Source organism: Terrapene carolina, unplaced genomic scaffold, assembly GCF_002925995.2.
Source record: "Terrapene carolina triunguis isolate 2854851 unplaced genomic scaffold, T_m_triunguis-2.0 Scaffold194, whole genome shotgun sequence".
In the NCBI taxonomy this organism is placed as follows: Eukaryota; Metazoa; Chordata; order Testudines; family Emydidae; genus Terrapene; species Terrapene triunguis.
The window spans coordinates 2,782,982-2,801,828 of record NW_020664545.1 but is presented as its reverse complement, the minus strand read 5'-3'; the positions used below and the strand labels follow the sequence as shown (position 1 = coordinate 2,801,828).

Genomic DNA, 18,847 nt, shown 5'->3' with positions numbered 1-18,847 from the left:
AAAAAAGTATTTTCCCTTCCTCACTCTTTAAAATACTGGTATTAGCAAAACCTCTTTAAAACATTTGTTTTCTGCATGTCTTCTCCCATCTCTCTTGGTTACCAATGTGTGTCTACATAAGAACTTCCTTATGTCTCATCATCCTGCCCAAGTCACCACAAGCTAGCATTAACAGCAAAAGAATGGTTTCCAGGAGGAGGATGGATTGTGACATCAGTGAATGGATCAGGTAAGAGACACAAGATTATTTGTAAGGGTGAAAGCTATTTATACCCAAATACAGATTAAAAAAAGTATATTTTTAAAAACTTTACTGAGGCGTGGCAATGGATCTTTAGGGAAGAGAACCTTACAGAAGCTGAGCCCTCCTAGCCACATACCGATAACCCACTTGTGACTAGCATGACTAATCTGCTCTGAGGAGGGAACAGTAAGAGGGTCACAGTTCCCAAGGAAAGCCAGCTGTATTTTGGGGGTGGATTTGATTGATAGCTCTGGATTAGACTAGAGATATGGTTTTTTTCACCTCGAGGATACGGACCTCGTTCTAGCACAAAGCAACCAATTGAAATCAGATCAATGTGAAGGGAGTCACTTTTAAGCACAGTTCTAGTAGTCACAAGTGTTCAAGTCACTTCTCTGCCCCCACATGAAATCAATCACCATAAATTGCAGCCTTATTGGCAGACTCTGAGGCCAAAGACTGAACAGCCAATGGAAAGTGAACCACTTTCTTATTGTGTTTTAAGAGATGGTTGCCTCCAGGTCAAATTTATAACAAACTGGTGAGGCACCATGGTGGTGGGGGGGTGGTGGTCCACTGCTACCACCGACTGGAGCAGTGAGTTTGTTCTTGGGGTGGTTTTCACTTTACTATGCGGGCACTGCCCAAAAGCCTCAGAGTCAATGACCCAATGTGAAACTGAATAGGTGGTTGAATAAAAAAAGCCTTCCAAAGAAACAGGAGGCAGATCTATGGGTCTTCAAGGTTATAAGTTCAGAGGTTACCTGGGTAGAAATCTTTGTGGTCTAGCCAAGTCTTAAGTACAGTCCTCATACTTAGAGCTCCATTGCAAAACAAAATGATCAGATCTAGGTCACTTTGAACGTGGAGGACAACTTCCTTCATCTCCAGGAAGCAAATTAAAGCTTTTTCAATTACACACATTCGGTTAATTTGGAAATGTAAATCCTCTTTGCTTTTAGGAACAAGTTGGGATAGAAACCCGCTGAGATTTCCAGGTAATGTCCATACCAGAATATTATTCTGAAACTGGTCCTCCTCTGAGAATCTTATTGGGGTAGAGGGCCAAAGAGACTTGAAGATAAGGGCAAGGAAGCTTTCTAGAGCAGGGGTTCTCAAACTTCATTGCATCGTGACTCCCTTCTGACAACAAAAATTACTGCATGACCTGGGGGGGCCGGGTGGGGGTGGGGGCGGGAAGAAGAACTAAAGCCTGAGCCCACACAGGCCCCACCGTCGCCTAAGGGCTTCAGCCCCAAGCAGGGGGCCTGTAACCTGAGCCCCCACTGTCCAGGGCTGAACCCCTTGGGCTTCAGCTTTGGCCCCAGGCGGTGGGGCTCAGACTTCAGCTTCCACCCTAGGCCCCAGCAAGTCTAAGCCCCCAGCCCTGGTGACCCCATTAAAATGGCACTGTGACCCACTTTGGGGTCCCGAACCACAGTTTGAGAACCGCTGTTCTAGAGAAAAGTTCTTACAATCAGTATCCAGCACCCAAGAATCCAGGATGGTAGTGGGCTTCTAGAAATCCCAGAGTTAGAGAACACAAATTTGAAAGCCACAGAGAGATTACTGAAGCCAATATTACATTTTTGTTCTCAGTTTACCTAACTACTGTGGGAGAACCCAAAATATTTCTTCTGATACAGCCGTGATTAAAAGGCATTGCTACTCCAACACTTCTTAGGCAATAAGGAAGGGCCAGCGCCTCATCTTTTGCCCGAGGCTAAGGAGGCACCCTCCACTGCATAAACCAAGAATATTAAAGAAATAAATTGAGTACTTCTGCTGCACTTTGCATTTAAAACTGCTGTGCAAAAATATCACCTATCTGAGGAAGGTATGTATTATTTCCAATTTTAAGATGAAGAAATTAAGGAAGAGATTAAGCAATTTGGAGAAATCCACATAGTCTTAGTTCGGTCACTGATACCAAGTTGCATGCTCTCAACTGTAACTCATGCTGTGAGAGAAGTCACAGTACTTGAAATTAATGCACTTGTATTAATGAGTCTAGCATATTTTAAAGCCCTCAATAAATAAGCCTTCAGTATCTGGTACTAGCTTACCTTGAGTTTCTAGCAAGTTTTGCACTACTTCCTCCAAACCAACCAGGTAAATAAATTCGTTGTTGGCTGCACTTGGCAGGAAATTCATCTCTGGTGCAGGTGGTTTAGGAGGTGGGATCTCCAGGAGCGTCTTCTCCAGCTGCTTGCGCAGTGCAAGTTTGGCAGCAGCTTGCCGGCTGGCTGGGGACTCGTTGGAGTTCACTATAGAAGCAACACTGGTAGTAGTAGCAGCATTAGCCTGAGCCGATGTCACGGTTGTACCTTTTATTGAAGTAGGTGAGGCCTTAAAGAAAATACAAGCATGGTTACTAATCAGAATACAACTGTCTTGATAGTTTAATCCCTATAGCCCATTCTAATCTTGTCCTCTCTGAGATAACCAACAAGGAGGCCAACTAATATCAATTGTGATAGTAGACAAGTGTCCACATCACAAAAACTATTTGGAACTGGACTAAGCCATCTCTCACCAAAAAACTAATTTCATGTAGCCCACAGAATAGACATCAGGGTATGACTTGTGCCCTTGATATAAATGGGTCCCCTAGAGGTCCAATGCTAGGCATTCCATTCCCAGGCATCTAGTCCCTCTATCAAATACTTTTCCAGAGTTCTTAACTTTTGCTCATTCACCTTTTGTAATGCATTCTTAGAAGCTTGAAAAGGCCATTTACAGTACTTCCCCTTAATATTTTGTCCTTTTTGATTTGATAAATGCTGACTTTTCCCTGCATAAATTATGAATCATAAGTCAGTTTGCTTTTGTCTCCTTCACTGGTTCACTAACAGAAATGCGTGCATTTTGCGTTCTGCTTAAATAGCGGTTATTTTATTTAGGTGAGAAAATGCTTCCTTAGAAGAGAGAAGGGGGTAGGAGGAAGGAGACAAGAGAAACTAAAACGGATTCTGGGGAACATTTCCAACTAAACATGCCCAGTATAGGAGCGGAGGCCCAAAATTTGTCCACAATATTTATATTCCTTCCAAGTCTTGTTTGGTCGTACCCCAGAACGTTACATATTTCCTCGGTCTTCTCACAGACAATACAAAAAAGTCAATTCAAATTTACAGTGTCAAAAGTTAAATGCATTTTAAATTAACTAACTTAAATTAAGAGATTTTTATTGGGTATGAACAAATTCATATGGACTGCTCTTTTCCCTCATATGTGCATCCATTATCTAGAGCTTTTGCAAACGCTGAATAAAGATAAAGAACTGCCTGCAAGCAAAGAACAAAGAGCGGAGTAGTAACAGAAATAACCAGTTACATCAGTTAAGAGAGAAGACTGCAAACAAGAGTAATGAGATGTAGCAACTGGACAAATCAGTAACTGTATTTAGTCTCAAAAGAACAGAAGTGAATAGTGTTCTGTATCTTTTGGATCTCACCTGTGGTATATTGACAAGCAGGCTGGTATTGGGAACATTGGCAATGCGGATTAAACCCTGTTGTATAATTCTCTGTCCCTGAATCTGTACACTGGGGACGGATGCCCGTGGTGCCAGAAGCAGTGGAGGTGGCCCCGTGCTGGAGTGCTGTCGGATGTTGTGGATTTGCTGGGGAGAAACAGAGATGGGCTGATGCAATGGTTCCATGAAGGATGGGATGGAGAGTGTTAGAGAAGGTGGAAAACAGTGGGTGGGAGGTGGAGTAGGATGAAATGATGTGATGGAAATTATGCAAATCAGGGAACAAAACCAACCAAACAAACAAACAAAAAAAAAAAACACGCAACAACATTAACATCATTGTCAAAATCCGCAGCTTCATTTTGACTGTAGATGCATTCCAAGAGAAGCAACATAGAATGCAACATTAGAAAAGATGCTTGACTTCAAAACTTAAGCCAAAAATCTAACCATTTTGGCCTTGATAAACAATGGTCTGAAGTTAACAGGAGCTATACATGTTGGAAAGGAACTAATAGTCTGTTTAATATGAAGATTATTAGTGCAGCTATTCTACTTTAGAGTTAACAAGTTTTTGGCATATTAATCAGGACTGAAAGGAAACTAAATCCCATGTGCCATCCAGCAGGCACAGATGGTTTATTTAAAAAAAAGTAGTCCCCCAACTGCAAAATAAATCTCCACTGAGCTAGATAAATATTTCCCCGTATCACACAGTGATCACAGTATATTCAATAAGATCCACTGGAGGGAACTCTCTCCCCTCCCTACCTTGCTCCTTTGGTGCAACCACTACTTTCCCCTCATAGAAGACAAATGGACTTAAGAACAAGACACCTTCACAGCATTTTCAGTTCTCCAGTTTGCTACCTCATTCTAGCAGCCCATTAGTCAATTTGACAATGAAGGCATTGAGAGAGAGATTAAAACATACATCAGAGGTGAAATTGATAAAACAGGAAAACGAAGAAGAAAAATGTTTTTAAGAACCAAAACACACAGTAGAATTAAGTCTTCTACATTGTCCTGCTGGGTAAAGCTGGCCCAATGGTAGTGCTCTGCATCACCATACGAGACCTAGGTTAGTCCTCATCAGTTAGGAGTGAGAGAGTGCATTTAAATCAGCACAGATTGGAAGGATCTTGCATCACTCAACAGTAATGCATCCAGTCTATTAAGGAGAGGGTCCTACGAGAACCTCATCCAACCCTCTTGGGTAAGGGGAATGACGATCATGACTCAGAGCCTTGAAGTTGAAATGTAAAAGTGGAAAGAATTAGTGAGACAATTCCCTAAGCCCTGAGGGGAATGGAAAGAACACACCTGATGCAGTGAGGGAGATCTACAACCACACCAACTCTTACCTGGGCTCCTCTGACAAGAGGTGGCATTACTATCTGCGTATTCTGCTGAGATCCCAGTTTTGAAGATGCTTGTTGCCCTCCACGGACCAATGGAGGGGGAATAACAGTGCCTGGTATACGTGAAGAAGAGGTCTACAAAACAGAGGAGCATTTACTTTTAAAATTTATTTTTAGAAAACAGAACATGCTTATCTATATAGAGGTTTATATTTAGTTTCTCAGTTGTATTTGACTGTTGGTATGCCTATGTCATTTTCAAAGACTGCACTGCCACGCCTTCCTTGTGAATACCCAAAGAGACTTTCCTTTTCTTTCTACTTCCTCCCTCTCCTCTTTACTTGCCTTAAATCGGTCTGTCTATCTGCGGAGCTGTTCTTGGAATTGGTATTGAGGGAATGCTATAGGTGAGCCTCAGATCTTACACTGAATGTAAGGGCACAGAGGCTCATTATTCAAAACTGCTTCAGTGAGAAAAACAAAGATTTCAATTATAATGGGGTATCTATTCTAGGGTGGATAACTTCTTTTACTATATGAAATGCAGCTTTATACATCTGGGTATCTTCACTTAGAGAAGCCAAAAATTGGCCACTGTTCATGAGTTAAGGTTCTCACAAAAGCACTGGAGCGTCCCCTTTCACTATTTATAGTTAAGTAATACAACTTACTACTTTGAAGGGCATAGGGGAAGCTAATGTTCACTTGTATTGTGCTTTTCATTCAAGAATTTCAGAAATGCTTTACAAACATTAAATAAACTTCACAAAATCCAGGAATTACTGCAATTTTACAGTTAGGTAAACAGATACAGAGAGGTAAAGTAACTTGCCCAAAACTTGTATAGCAAGTAAGAGACAGAACAGCAACAGAACCCAGGAGTCCTGACTCCCATTTCCCCGCTCTGACCACTAGACTATATGCCTTCCACTACTGAAAAAGTTTCCACTCTGTTACTTGAAAATTTCATTTGTGGGGCAAGTTCCTCTTAAAGTGCTGTCTTTAGTGAGGGCAGCTGTCTCTGTGCAGTAGAGATAAAGAATCTGTCAACCTTTGAGTTGATCATTTTATTCTAGTGTCCTGAAACTTGCTTATGATGGTAGGATAGTTTCACAGCAAAATTAAGCAGCGTGCTCTTTGGCCAAAGGCCTTTTCAGTACCTCTTATGTACCAGTCAGGAAAGTGCATTTGGAATTTGACTAAAAATCAGCCACTGGAGGATAAGATTATAGGGGTTATCTTATTCTCCCCTACTCCGTCTTAAAAGCTTATTGTAACTGGATTCATGGGGGTTAGCGCCGGTTTAATCAATATAAAAAATTCTACTTGGAACCAAACTGTTTTTGTGACAACTAACCAGACTGTAGACATCCAGTCCTATGAAATAAAACTTGCAGGATGCTTTTTTGTGCTAGAACTGTTCATTACGTGAAAGTTGTACAGTGGCAGATAATGAATTTCCAACTTGGCTGGCATGTTTATTGAAATTAGAAGTGGGAGAGATGTCATCAACATATTACTACTTCTCCGCCCAGCAATATATGGAGCAACTTTGCTAGATCTATATTGAAGATTATCCCTCCTATTACTATGCACCTTCATCTCCCCTGCATGCCCCAAACCTGGCAACATATGAGGCCCCCATGCTAACCTGAAGGGATGGCTTGCCAGCAGGAACATTCTGTGTTCCCCGCACCAATGGGGGAGGGGTGGCCACAGCACTCCCAGAGGAACCAGGAGGCTACAAGAGAAAAACCAGAAAGACAGACCCATGAGAGGTTGTGAGCAGAATTGCAGCAATTAAGGAAAATAAAAATATTTGCCTCCTTATAACTCAATGAGAGATTATTGCAATATAGTGATTCTCTCTCTCTCTCACTCACACACAGTCTAACTGGCATGTTTAAAATCCACAAATTAGTATTCAAGTATAGATAAGAGATTCATTCATTCTTACTCTTATATAAATTATATACCTTTATGAAGGCATTAAAAGCAATTATGTAAATTACTAAACTGTTGCTTTATAATACATTTTAAAATGAGCTATTTAAAAATTAAATAGGTCTCAATATACAACCTAATTCAGTCCCCAATGCATGGACAAACTTCATTAATTGTTAAGGACTGTTACCCGAAAACTAATCGGGATATTAAGAAAGCATTCTAAAAGGTGTTGCTCCATTCTACTTAGTTAATTCAATATCCAAAGTTCACTTCATCAGTGTTCAGTAGCAGGATTATGTAATGCATGTACCCAACACATCTAATTGTTTTCAGTAACCAAAAACGTGAGTTTAAAAACAAAGGACTCCAAAAGAAAATTTCACAGAAAGTCAGGGAAATAAAACATTTCTCCTTACCTACCTCCAATGTGAACTGAAATGCTTTTAATATAAATATGTACAAAAACTGTTAAGATCCATAAAGTCAAACATTTTAAAGTAAAGTTAAACAGGAAAGGACTTTCAATTATTCATCTGCCAAGACTAGAATTCAGAATTTTGAGTTTCCCTTGCATGGGTTTATCAGTAACATCTAAAGCAGCGTAAGGGATACAGCACTTGACTACTGGTTCTGTGTGTTTGTGACTCTTAGATGTTAATACCTTTCAAAAGTCTTTCGGTGGTATTAATGCTGGAAAATATTCTATTAAGGATTCGGATTCTTTTTTTCTTTTTTTTTTAATGATTTTAAGTACACAATATTCACACAGAATTTTAAACTGTCAAAATGTCTTCAAACTAAAAAGCATAAAACTGATTAATGATGGACAGTTTTACAGTGTTTTATCAGGAAAACTAAAAACAGCGAAAACATGAAGATGAAGAGGACATGATGCACTTTGGAAGAGCCATATATTCAATAGCAAAGTTCTGGTAAACTATTGTATATAATTTTAAGAAGGGATATACTGCAAAGCTCTTACACTACAAATGCATATTCAAAGTCAGTGGAAAGGGTACCATCTTTGAAAAGGTTAATACAAAGATTCCATAAGATAACTTCTGTATTTAAAATGGGGAATACCACTGGAACTAGAATGAACTTTTAAAGTGCATTCTCTGTATATACTACCCATTTTGTAGAGAGGAAGAATAGATTTTAAAAGGCCTTTATACTTTTATTGTTGGACTGCCAGACTGGATTGTTTTGAGAAACAAGGAAATTCACTTAATGTTTGGAGAAAATGGCTTTTTCTGTTAAAAAGAGATATTCTGAAGTGTTACAGTACATTTTGATTTGAGGGGAAAAAAAAGAACAGGAGTACTTGTGGCACCTTAGAGACTAACAAATTTATTAGAGCATAAGCTTTCGTGGGCTACAGCCCACTTCTTCGGATAGTAGCCCACGAAAGCTTATGCTCTAATAAATTTGTTAGTCTCTAAAGGTGCCACAAGGTTCTTTTTGCGGATACAGACTAACACGGCTGCTACTCTGAAACCTTTGATTTGAGAGTTATACAGGGTACCACAAAATTATGGCATCAACCATGCTGGCAGCATTTAGAAACCAAAAACACCAGTTGTTAAGCGTCTGTGGGGAAATCAATACCTTCTGAGTAGTGGTCTCTTTCTGTATTTGACTCTGCCGCAGCTTTTTCAATAAAACAAGTTTTGCTTCTTCTAATCTTAACTCTTCTTTTAGCTGTTTAATCATTCTCTCGCGCTCCTCTGGGCTGCTCTTCTGTAAGGCCAGTTAAGATATTTGGGGGTGGGGTAGAAAGGAAAAAAAAGATAAAGTACAAGTAACAACAACCTGCAGCAGAATAACTCAGTGGGACTAACAGCATTCACCTGGAATGTATGGACATAAACACTAAGTGCTGAGAAAGAACTGAAATCAAAAGCAGGCTTTAAAATTCATCCTTTACTAAACTGGGAAAATTAACAGCTCATTTTGCTTTAAACAAAAAGTTTCTACTTCTGAAGAGGGAATACTGTGCTATTTTAAATACTGAATGGGTGGCTAACAAGTTTTCATATATTTCTCTGAAAAAGTATGGGGGCAGGGCAAGAGAGGATGTTAGGAGTAGAAACCCAAACAGACAGACTGACTTCAGCCCTTAATACAGCCTCAGCCCCAGGAGCTCAAACTGCATGAAGCTGATATATGAAAAAGGTGAAAACAGCTGCTGAATCTTACATCCTGTAGTCTCAACTGCAACTCAGAATAATTAGTGCCTGTTTCAATATTTCTAAGTAACAAAGCCTAGAGTGTATCAAAAAACGTGGACTCACCATGAGTGCCTCTGTGTTGGTCTCTCTTAATGCTATTTTTGTTAAACCATTCATTCTAGGGCTCGAAGGTTCATTGTCTGATAACACTATAATATCAGGCGAGGGGACTCTCTTTTCTCTCTTTAAATCACTGTAAATCAAAAGAAAGCAAGGCCATTTAACTTCTCCCCATAGCAAAGAATATTACTTTTTTTAAGCTGTTACTGACAGATTAACCCTGAATGCCTCACGTGTGAAGAAAGTGTTAAGTATCCAATGCAAGACCAGAGTTCACTCTCAAATTCCAATTTCCATCTGAAGATTGTACGCATAAGACAACAACCATGATTACTCGATAAATAGCCATAATGAGAGAAGGAACAGGCCTTAAATCAGTGGTTATCAAACTGGGTCGCAATCACAAATGCAGATCGCATCACCATCAGCAGATGGGGTCACGTGATCCCTAGCATGTGGCATATGCCATTTTGCTTCGCATGGCATGACCTTGCACGCATCATATGTAAGAGATCACAATGTGCGGAGGATGCCATTTTGTAGAGTTAATTGGTATCTTTCATGCAGCACAACCTCACACGTATGGGGTGTGCAAGGTCATGCTGGGCAGAGGATGCTATTTTGTTTTTCAAAACTGTATCCTCAATGCAGTCTGGGGTCCCAGCAGGAAATACTTCATTAAAATGGGGTTGTACCAGCAAAAAGTTTGGAAACCCCCTGCCTTAAATCCTTGGTGCCTCTGTTGAGACTGCCAAAAGACGTGCCAAACATGGTGGTAGTTTGTACAATGGGGATACCCTACCATTAGGAACTGTGTTGAGTCAGCAAATTCATTCACAAGGCAGACGGCAATGACTTCCAGTCACTGGTGACCAACACTGCAAGCAAACCAATGACCTAGAGGTGAAAGGGCCGATCTCCCAAGGCTAATCCGAAACCATCCCATTTGCTCACTGTCAAAAGCCTTTGAATGCCAAAAGGTTTAAAAACTCTTCAGCCTGTATGAGTATTCAATGACCAACATTTCATCAGGTTGCTTTCCTTATCCCTCCCCTACTACAAATGTTTCTAGATTATTATCCCCCACCCAAGTTACAATTTTATTTATCAGAGTCCTACTGAAGCAGGACTAAAGGTGCACTACACATACAAGTCACTGCAACACAGCATGTACAAGAAAAGCATTTGCATTTAAAGATTTTACAGCACAATATTCTATTAACACCACAAGTAGGTGCCCTATTACTTAGCAAGTTAAATGTCTCAGCAGCCTAAATGCCCATAAGCACGCCCAATTTATATCCAAACCTACAGGAACACTTTCTCCAGGTGCAGATACAATGTTATGCTTCGTTTCATCTCACCTTAACATTCCAAACAATGCCTCTAAGTGACAGAAGAGTCATTAGTTGTTTTGATGTGCTATATCTTAGCATGTGCTGGATTCAGAGACCTGAACTACCTTTTAACTCTAACATAGTCATACAAGAGTATTGTTATTTAATCACACCAGCCAAAAAGGACCGAGACAGATTACTGTGCAGCATAACGTAACAGCAGACTACAGTACCATTCTTTCCACTGCACTGTACAGCTTTCTGATTGGACAGACACTAACAGCCTATAAAACCTTCCTGGCTTGGGATGTCCAGCAAAGGCCATTTGCCAAGCGAATTAAGAACTTGAGCTGAAACGAGTCTTTAGTAAAATATAGCTGATCAGCAAGATTAACCCATTGGTGTTAGGATTAGGGATTTCAGATACCAAGTGTATAGTATCTCTCAGCAAGGGTGGCAGCAGATTTAATAGGTGGTCTTTTACTGAAAAAATAGCATAGCCTCCACCCATGCTGCCAAAAAAGACAGTTCCCTTTCTGTAACTGGTGTTCTTTGAAATGCGTTGCTCATGTCCATTCCACATTAGGCGTGTGCTCTCGCCACATGCACCAGTGCCGGAAGTTTTTCCCTCACCAGTATCCGTAGGGGAGCAGCTCTGGCGCCCACATAGTGCAGTATAAGGGGCGCTGCTGGCTCCCCCCGACCCTCAGTGGGGAAGGAGGGCGGGTCATGGAACGGACATGAGCAAAACATCTTGAAGAACACCAATTACGGACAGGTAATGGTCTTTTCTTCAAGTGCTTGCTCATGTCCATTCCACATTAGGTGACTCCCAGCAGCTCCCGTGGAGTTGGGTAGGAGTTCACGGCTGTGCAGATTGTAATACAGCTCTGCCGAACCCAGCGTGGTCTCTGGCTTGCTGATTGATGGCATAATGAGACGTAAACGTGTGGAGCTGGGTTAATGTACGGAAAGGCTTGGTATGCTCCAAGTAAAAAGCCAAGACTCTCCGGACATCCAGTGCGTGCAGATGCCTCTCCTCAGCAGTCTTCTGAGGCTTGGGACAGAACACAGGCAGGAACACGTCCTGGCTCATGTGGAAGGAAGATACCACCTTTGGCAGGAAAGCTGGGTGAGGCCGTAGCTGGACCTTGTCCTTATAATACACTGTAAGGCAGTTCTGAGGTCAAGGCCTTAATCTCAGACTACTCTCGCCGACGTCACCACCACCAGGAAAGCGACCTTTCAGGACAAGTAGGAAAGGGAGCAAGAGCCCAGCGGCTCGAAAGGCGGGCAAGTGAGCCTGGAGAGGACCAGGTTAAGGTTCCCACCGTGGGACAGGGGCCCAGCCCTGCGGGTAAAGCCTCTCGAGGCCCCGCAGGAACCTGACAGTCATGTCATGAGACAAGACTGTCTGATCTTGAATCTGCTGGTGGAACGCGGAGATGGCTGCAAGGTGCACTCTAATGGAAGAATGTACCAGACCCCAGGTCCTGAGTTGCGGTAAGTAGTCCAAGATGGACTGCACTGAAGAATGCGAGGGAGTGAACGGTGAATGAGTGGGTGAACGGTGGCGGGATGTCCCTCACGATGGGGAGCAGTACCGTTGAGGCGAGGGCGGACGGAAAGGTCCCAAAGGCGGGCTTACCCCAAGGTCTGGGCGGCACCGGGATCATCAGGATCTCCTGCGCAGCCTGGAGCACTTCAGGCGTCAACAGCATCTGAAGCTGATGAAGGCCCACCTCTGTCTGGGCTTCCAGGCAAGGAACGGGGTTGGCTGCATCGCTCGACATGAGCTGAAGCCCGACTTCCTGATGGGGCAGATGAGCCGCCCAGCGCGGGTCTGAGCTTGCCCCCAGCCCTGTCCTTCCCCTTGCGGGGAGTAGGAGACCGTCCCCTACCGGCCTTCCTCAACCTTTTGGCTGGGGCCATGGATTGGTGCCGGCTCGTGGACGGCGCTGGCGGGGCACTACGCACCAATGACACGGTGCTGGGTGCCGAGTTGGACCTTGGCTCTGAGACTGGAGTGAGCTGGACTCCATCAGGAGCACCTTGAGTCTGATCTCACGCTCTTTCTTGGTCCTAGGTTTGAATCTGCAAGTCCTTTAACATTTATCACTTATGTGCCCTTCACCAAGGCACCTGAGACAGCTACGATGCAGAACGCTCGTGGGCATGGGCTGTTTGCAGCAATTGCAGCGCTTAGAGCATGGGGACCGGGGCGCGCCCCATCCCCTGGCTAAGTCCCCAACGGGACTAAGAAAATGAACTACTGCTAAGGGTTAACTAACTATGTACACTAATTTGACAAGAGTTCTAGTTTGTACAAACAAAGCCTAAGCAACACTAGTAAGAGCAGCGAATGTTCCGTGCACCGTCACTGGTGGCAAGAAGGAACTGAGGGTGGGGGGAGCCGGCAGCATTCCTTATACTGTGCCATGCAGGCACCACTCCAGAGGGCGCCAGAACCACTCCCCTACGGATACTGCTAAGGGAAAAACTTCCAGCACCGGTACATGTGGCGAGCACACACCCCTAATGTGGAATGGACATGAGCAAGCACTTGAAGATGAACTTACATTGTTTATGGGATAAGTATAATCACTTTAGAAGAGTACATCTTAAGAAACTGTGTTACAAACCCAAACAAAAACTACAAGAATACAATGAAACCCTTTTCAATAAGTATCCTGTAAATGAAATAACTTTTCAATGCATTATTGATGACCAGATTAAACCTGCCAAATTAATTTTTGAGAGACAAACCAAAACAATTTTTAAAACAGTGAAGCCAAATGAAGCAAATATACAGGCATCCATTAAAAAAAAAGAAAAAGCCTCTTGTGCAGCAAGTTTATGCACTTAACTACCTTTAATCTGTACTTCAGGGTGAAAATTACCTTAATTTGCAACCTGGAAACATGGCAAGTTAGCCCTATGTTCTCTTAAAAATGGGGCAGTTTCTCCCCACCTTAAATTACAGCTTCTGGAGTTAACTGTAGTACCTTTTTTAACATACAGAACTTACTTGAAGAATCCAGGTACTTAAAATGTTTCTTTTTTGTTTCTATTGTTATTTAGTGATGTACCAGATGTAAAAGACACTAATACCCTCAAAACAGGAACAGATTAACCTCACAGTTGCAGAGTAGCAATATTCCTGTACCACTATTGAGAAGCTATGTACTAATGTAAACTACACACCCTCAGCAAAAGCCATGCCAGTTCAAACAAACAGTTTTCTGAAAACTAAAAGCTGGTTGCTATGAAAAGCAGTCTTTGGTATCTCAGCTATAGCCATATATTCAATACTGCATTTAATGCAGTTGTCCACCTGGGTAGAAAAGGAGCAGAAAATGAGTTTCAGTTTCCTCTAGGGGGCACAGTGAGCCAGTGAACCAATCTTTCAACTCTGAAGGGGTTTAAAAATAACCATCAGGGGCACAGGTGAAAGCTTTAAAGCCTGAGCTTTTCTCTGACTAAGGTAGACTAAATTGGTTGCCTTGACTAAAAAGACAGACAAGGAGAGAAAAATTAAGAGCGCTTGCCATCAAGAGACTCAAGTTAAAAAAGGCCTCCGTATAGACAAAGTCTAAAGTACATCATCTCAAGTAACAGCATTTGACTTTACCCATCCTAAGAAGTGTGGGGAAAAAAAAGTCACCTGAAAATGATTTTTAAAGAACACTTAACTAAGGCAATAATCTCATAATTTAGGTAATGTAACCTTGTGTTGATCTGGAAGAGTTGTAGAGTTTTTCATGTAGCTAAACCTAATCCAACATATTTCTATAAAATAATAAGGGGGTAGAGTCTGAGATTATGCTTCTCCAGGGGGTAAAGATAAGCAAGCACCTTTTGATAAGTACCTCATGTGTAACTGGCTTCTACAAGTGTACTGCCACAAGGTACCATGCAGACTGTAGTTATTATGGCTATGAACACTGTGTTGCAGAACAGAAGTTCTCTATCGCCCACCAGAAAAGCCACAAACTATTTGAAGTCATACAACCTTGAAAATTAAACACCATTTTGTAAAATGAAAGTAAATCAGACTACTGACTATCGGTTTCTGTAGCTGTGAAAGAAACAACTTAGGTAAGCTTCCGAGTAGCAAGCTGGACCACTGAAAGTTTACTGTGATTGACACACTATCAGTTTTTGCAAAATCTCCATGTGAGGACCAATAGATGTGATTTAGGAAACCTGAACCCATCTGAACTAAGTTCAGACTTCTACAACACCCAACTCTGATATGAAAGGATTATCTTTTTATCCTCTTGGAGAAGGTCTTATCCCCACTAACGCCCTCCACAAGGGGTCAAAATATGGCACAAATTTGGGTATGAAACAATTGTAGTTTGGAAGAATTCTATTGGCAGACTTAAGTCTGCTGAATCACTCTCAGAGGCGATTAGCCACATTTAAAACAGAAGATACTTAATCCTGATTTGTCAAAAGGAAGTTGAATTCAAGACAATATTGCTAATCAGAGAATAGTGCATTGACAAAGCTCATAAGGTCCTGTTTTAACCGTTCAATTCTCAAAGCAACCAGGCATAAGAATAATCAATATGTACGTGTAGCAAGGGTGATGTCACCCCATCAATTATCACAGCATCATAACAGCTAGCAGGGAGCTAACTTCCTGTATTCTAATCAGGCCACCAAAGAGTCATGTGAGAAAGGCATTTCCCTCACTGGACATGTGACCCTTTAACTGTTCCTTCCACCGTGAAAACCATAGCAACAGCCAGTTCTAACCGGCTTGTGACACATAGCCTTCATTTTACGAAGTGAGGTAGGGTTCAGGTGCTGTAAGAAAATGGAGCAGACTTTAAGCTTAAGGGGCTGCCCTTGCAGTATAGAAACTTCCTGGATCAGCTGCCCACTTGAGACTATTAATAAAAAGCATCATGTATTGCACAATAGAAAAAAAACATTCACCTAACAGTACAGCAATGAGTTATGCTCAACTACTCTACTACTTTTTAAAGTTTAAAGAACTTTTATAGTTGATTTGCTGGTTTGCTTCAAAACTCTGAAAATACACACCATTAGTCCATTACGGCTTTTTAAAAGTCTATCTATTTAGTCATGGAAGCAAGTTTCAAGTAGTCACTTGAAATAAAAATGAAAAAAACCCAAAGGGTGGTTTTTTTGACACAAAAAAGTTCTTTTCTACTTTTTAGGCAAGGTGAGAATGAGAAAGCAAAGTAGAAATTATTGAAAGACCATGATTAACAATTATTACAGAAGAACAGTTCTTTAATCAGATCCGCTAACAGCATGTGCTGGTTAGAAAAGGATGAAATTTCTACTGACTACATTTTGCTCTAGAAGTGTGTTCATCGTGGTTATTTGGATATCAAAGTATCTTTGAAAAATCAAGTGACTTGTTGACAAGATTAAGACAGTAAGATAAGCATGCATTACAGGTTCCAAGCTGGGAGAAGATAATTTAAAGTTCATAGTTAAGAACAGTTTTAAGATCCACGCAAAAGAGGGCCCATATTAAAACTGATCACATGGATATCAAAGAAAAGTAATCATTCACAGTCTCCATCCCCGTCTACCTATCCAAAGAATGGCTTCACACACAGCTTTGCAAGAGTAACCAAGAAACAGGATTGGAAATCAGATTGCCTTGTTAACGTGAATAGCAGTTTTGGACATTGGAGGAGTGAAGTGTAATGAAAACACTTCCCTTTCAGAGAATCTACCAACATGCACCTCCATTTAAGTTAATGGTCTTCTAGAGTGCTCATTACAAGCTACATTTGTCAGGGGGAGGGACACATATTGTAACAGTCACACCTTTGGTATAAACAATTGCTTGATAAAAATTCATTTGTTTTGTGTATTTTTTGAATAATGGTTTAAAATAGATCATAGCCATATAAATCCCAAAGCATTAAAAATGAAGATTCCATGTTCAGAGGTTTTTATTAAATACTCACTAAATAAAGGTTGCAGGCATTTAGTCTGTTTTGTGGGTTAGTAGCTCTAATTTTTGAATTGGAGCTTGGTGTGGGGAAAAAGGTAATTCACAACTTCTGGCTTTGTAATAAGGACCGTCCTCCTTTAGACAGGCAATGAAGACACAGCGCATGATTTTTTTTGTTTTATTTTAAGTTGTATCAAGCCCCACTAGCTAAACCATTACCTCCTTGCCCTTTAAAATGTTCCTCTAGAATCTATGCAATTTCCTCACCACCAGCCCAGGTTATGTTACAAAATGGCTGATATTTATACAAAAATGGCACTGTTGTGAGTCCCCATACTACATATTCCACTTCCTACTATTTGTTCAGCTAATATTATTGGTCTCAAACTTTCCTTGTTTCTCTTACAGGAGCAAGAGAGCAGCTGAGAAAGGATCATTTGCTTGTTAAATTGTTTTTTCCAAGTTTATACACTAGTACTAATTATTCTGTCAACTGACGGAAACGAAGTACAAGTAATGACAACCTACAGCAGAATAACCTAGTCATCTTTTTAATTTGAAGGACTGAGGACATTTTAATCAGGCTTTTTCCTCTCTAGTGTCCTGAATTTAAGAGACACTTCATTTCAAAAAACACACAAAAAACCTACCACCCACCAATCTACACAGTAAATCTAATTGACTAGATACCTGCTTTTTCCAATTCTGCTAAACAAGTCCAACTTGGTAGGTAGCCTTCTTTATTGTTCTACAGAAAGTTAAACACTTAGGAATCCTTCTATAGTACCAAACAAAAAAACCTACAGTGTTTGTTTATGGGTGAGCGATTTAATTCTGATATGAGATCTTGCAGATCTCATGGAATACCACTTCTCAGTAGTATTTTGCAATAAGTTTTGCTCACAGAACCAAAATAAGCTTATCTTTCATATCATGGTTGGCTTATCTATTCAGACCTCAACAACGTGACCAATTACATCGTGGACCTGAGTGCAAAAGTTTGTGAAGTGTATGAATCCAGACTAGATCTTCATAGTATAGTCCTCTTAAAAAAAAAAAAAAAAAAAAAAAGGCTTGCTATACTCTATTAACGCGCGCGTGCGTGCGTCAGACACAATGCAAGTATCAACACTTTGCCAGCTACAACACTGAACACAGACAGTGAATCTTTAGTCTCTGGAGTCAGACCCTTTAACTGAAAGTTCTATAATGCTCCCAGGAGGTTTTATAAAGCCTCTTTAGACCAGCTTCTGTGTTCCCATCCATTGGTGTCCATGTTAGAAGCCAGGCTCAGGAGGATGGATCTACTTTCATCTGCCTAGAAATGAATGTACAGCTATCTAAGGGGTTACAGCAACTAAAACATGCTCTTAGGCATAACAAAGAGTTTAAGCCTTCTTTTTGAACCTCAGTGTCTTGTGTGGACCTCTCTACATCCAGTTGCTTCCAAAATGCTTCTGGGAAAGATTTCCTGTAAAATTTTTGAGCTGCTGAAAGGAATGGAGCTTCCAGCTAAGATTTTAAAAAGCAATTTGGGTGTTTTAGACACGTAGCTTCCAGTCACAGAAGATGCATCTAAATCCTTTAGACTGCTTTGAAAATCTCATCCTCCATTTTTGTTCACTGATAGAAATGCCTATGACAGTCATCATAATACACAAAAACAGACTAACACAGCTACCCCTGATACTTGACATCATAAAACACAGTGCCGGGGGAGGGAGGGGAAATTATGATCAGAACACCTCTTTGAGGTAGAGAAGTATTATTTCTATTTTACAGATCGTGTGCTTCAATTTCCCCAGATTTACCAAAGTTCATATAAAGTCTGTGCGGGGGCTGGAAAAAGAACACAGACCACCCAAGTCACAGCCCACTATCTAAGGCTGGAGGGCACCCTCCCTCTAATTTACATCCATCCATCCGAACATTTTAGAGTTAGACATATTTGTTTTACAAGAAGAAAGATCAATCCGAAGTATCCTAGAGTCTCCTCGCTCCTCCAGCAGAAATTTGGTAGACAACTGCTCTTTAGACAAAAAGCATACTTCCCAACAGGGCCAAGCTACATTTGTTGACTTCAGTAAAGAATAGAGGGTCATCCAATTCAATAGACTTATGGTGACAAAGTCTATTCTTGGAGGCTTTCTTCCATTTAGTTGGGACAGAGGCAGATTAATTATGCTTTTGTCTTGAAGATGATACATCTGAGGCCCAAAGTACCTTGTGACAGACAACTGTT

The 18,847-nt window shown here is 41.1% G+C and overlaps 1 protein-coding gene and 1 long non-coding RNA gene across 10 annotated transcripts in view; one reads left to right on the top strand and one right to left on the bottom strand.

Annotated features, from left to right (window-relative positions):
* GATAD2A (GATA zinc finger domain containing 2A) overlaps positions 1-18,847 on the bottom strand; it is a 109,629-nt gene that overhangs the window by 9,011 nt on the left and 81,771 nt on the right. For 5 of the 8 annotated variants that reach the window (XM_026654887.2, XM_026654889.2, XM_024219084.2 and 2 more), the window contains 6 exons: positions 9,325-9,454; positions 8,639-8,779; positions 6,735-6,824; positions 5,087-5,218; positions 3,702-3,869; positions 2,311-2,593 (listed from right to left, as the gene is read on the bottom strand). In XM_026654887.2, the coding sequence (XP_026510672.1) occupies positions 2,311-2,593; positions 3,702-3,869; positions 5,087-5,218; positions 6,735-6,824; positions 8,639-8,779; positions 9,325-9,454 (944 nt within the window). The remainder of the gene's footprint in view (positions 1-2,310; positions 2,594-3,701; positions 3,870-5,086; positions 5,219-6,734; positions 6,825-8,638; positions 8,780-9,324; positions 9,455-18,847) is intronic. The other 3 variants (XM_026654888.2, XM_026654890.2, XM_026654891.2) reach the window with 3 other exon arrangements.
* LOC112120130 lies at positions 86-3,687 on the top strand. Of its 2 annotated transcripts, none has more exons than XR_002909169.2 (3): positions 86-229; positions 1,844-2,081; positions 3,496-3,687. It is a non-coding gene; the product is annotated as an uncharacterized LOC112120130 (long non-coding RNA). The 2 variants fall into 2 exon arrangements; XR_002909168.2 differs by lacking the exon at positions 1,844-2,081 and adding an exon at positions 1,207-1,242.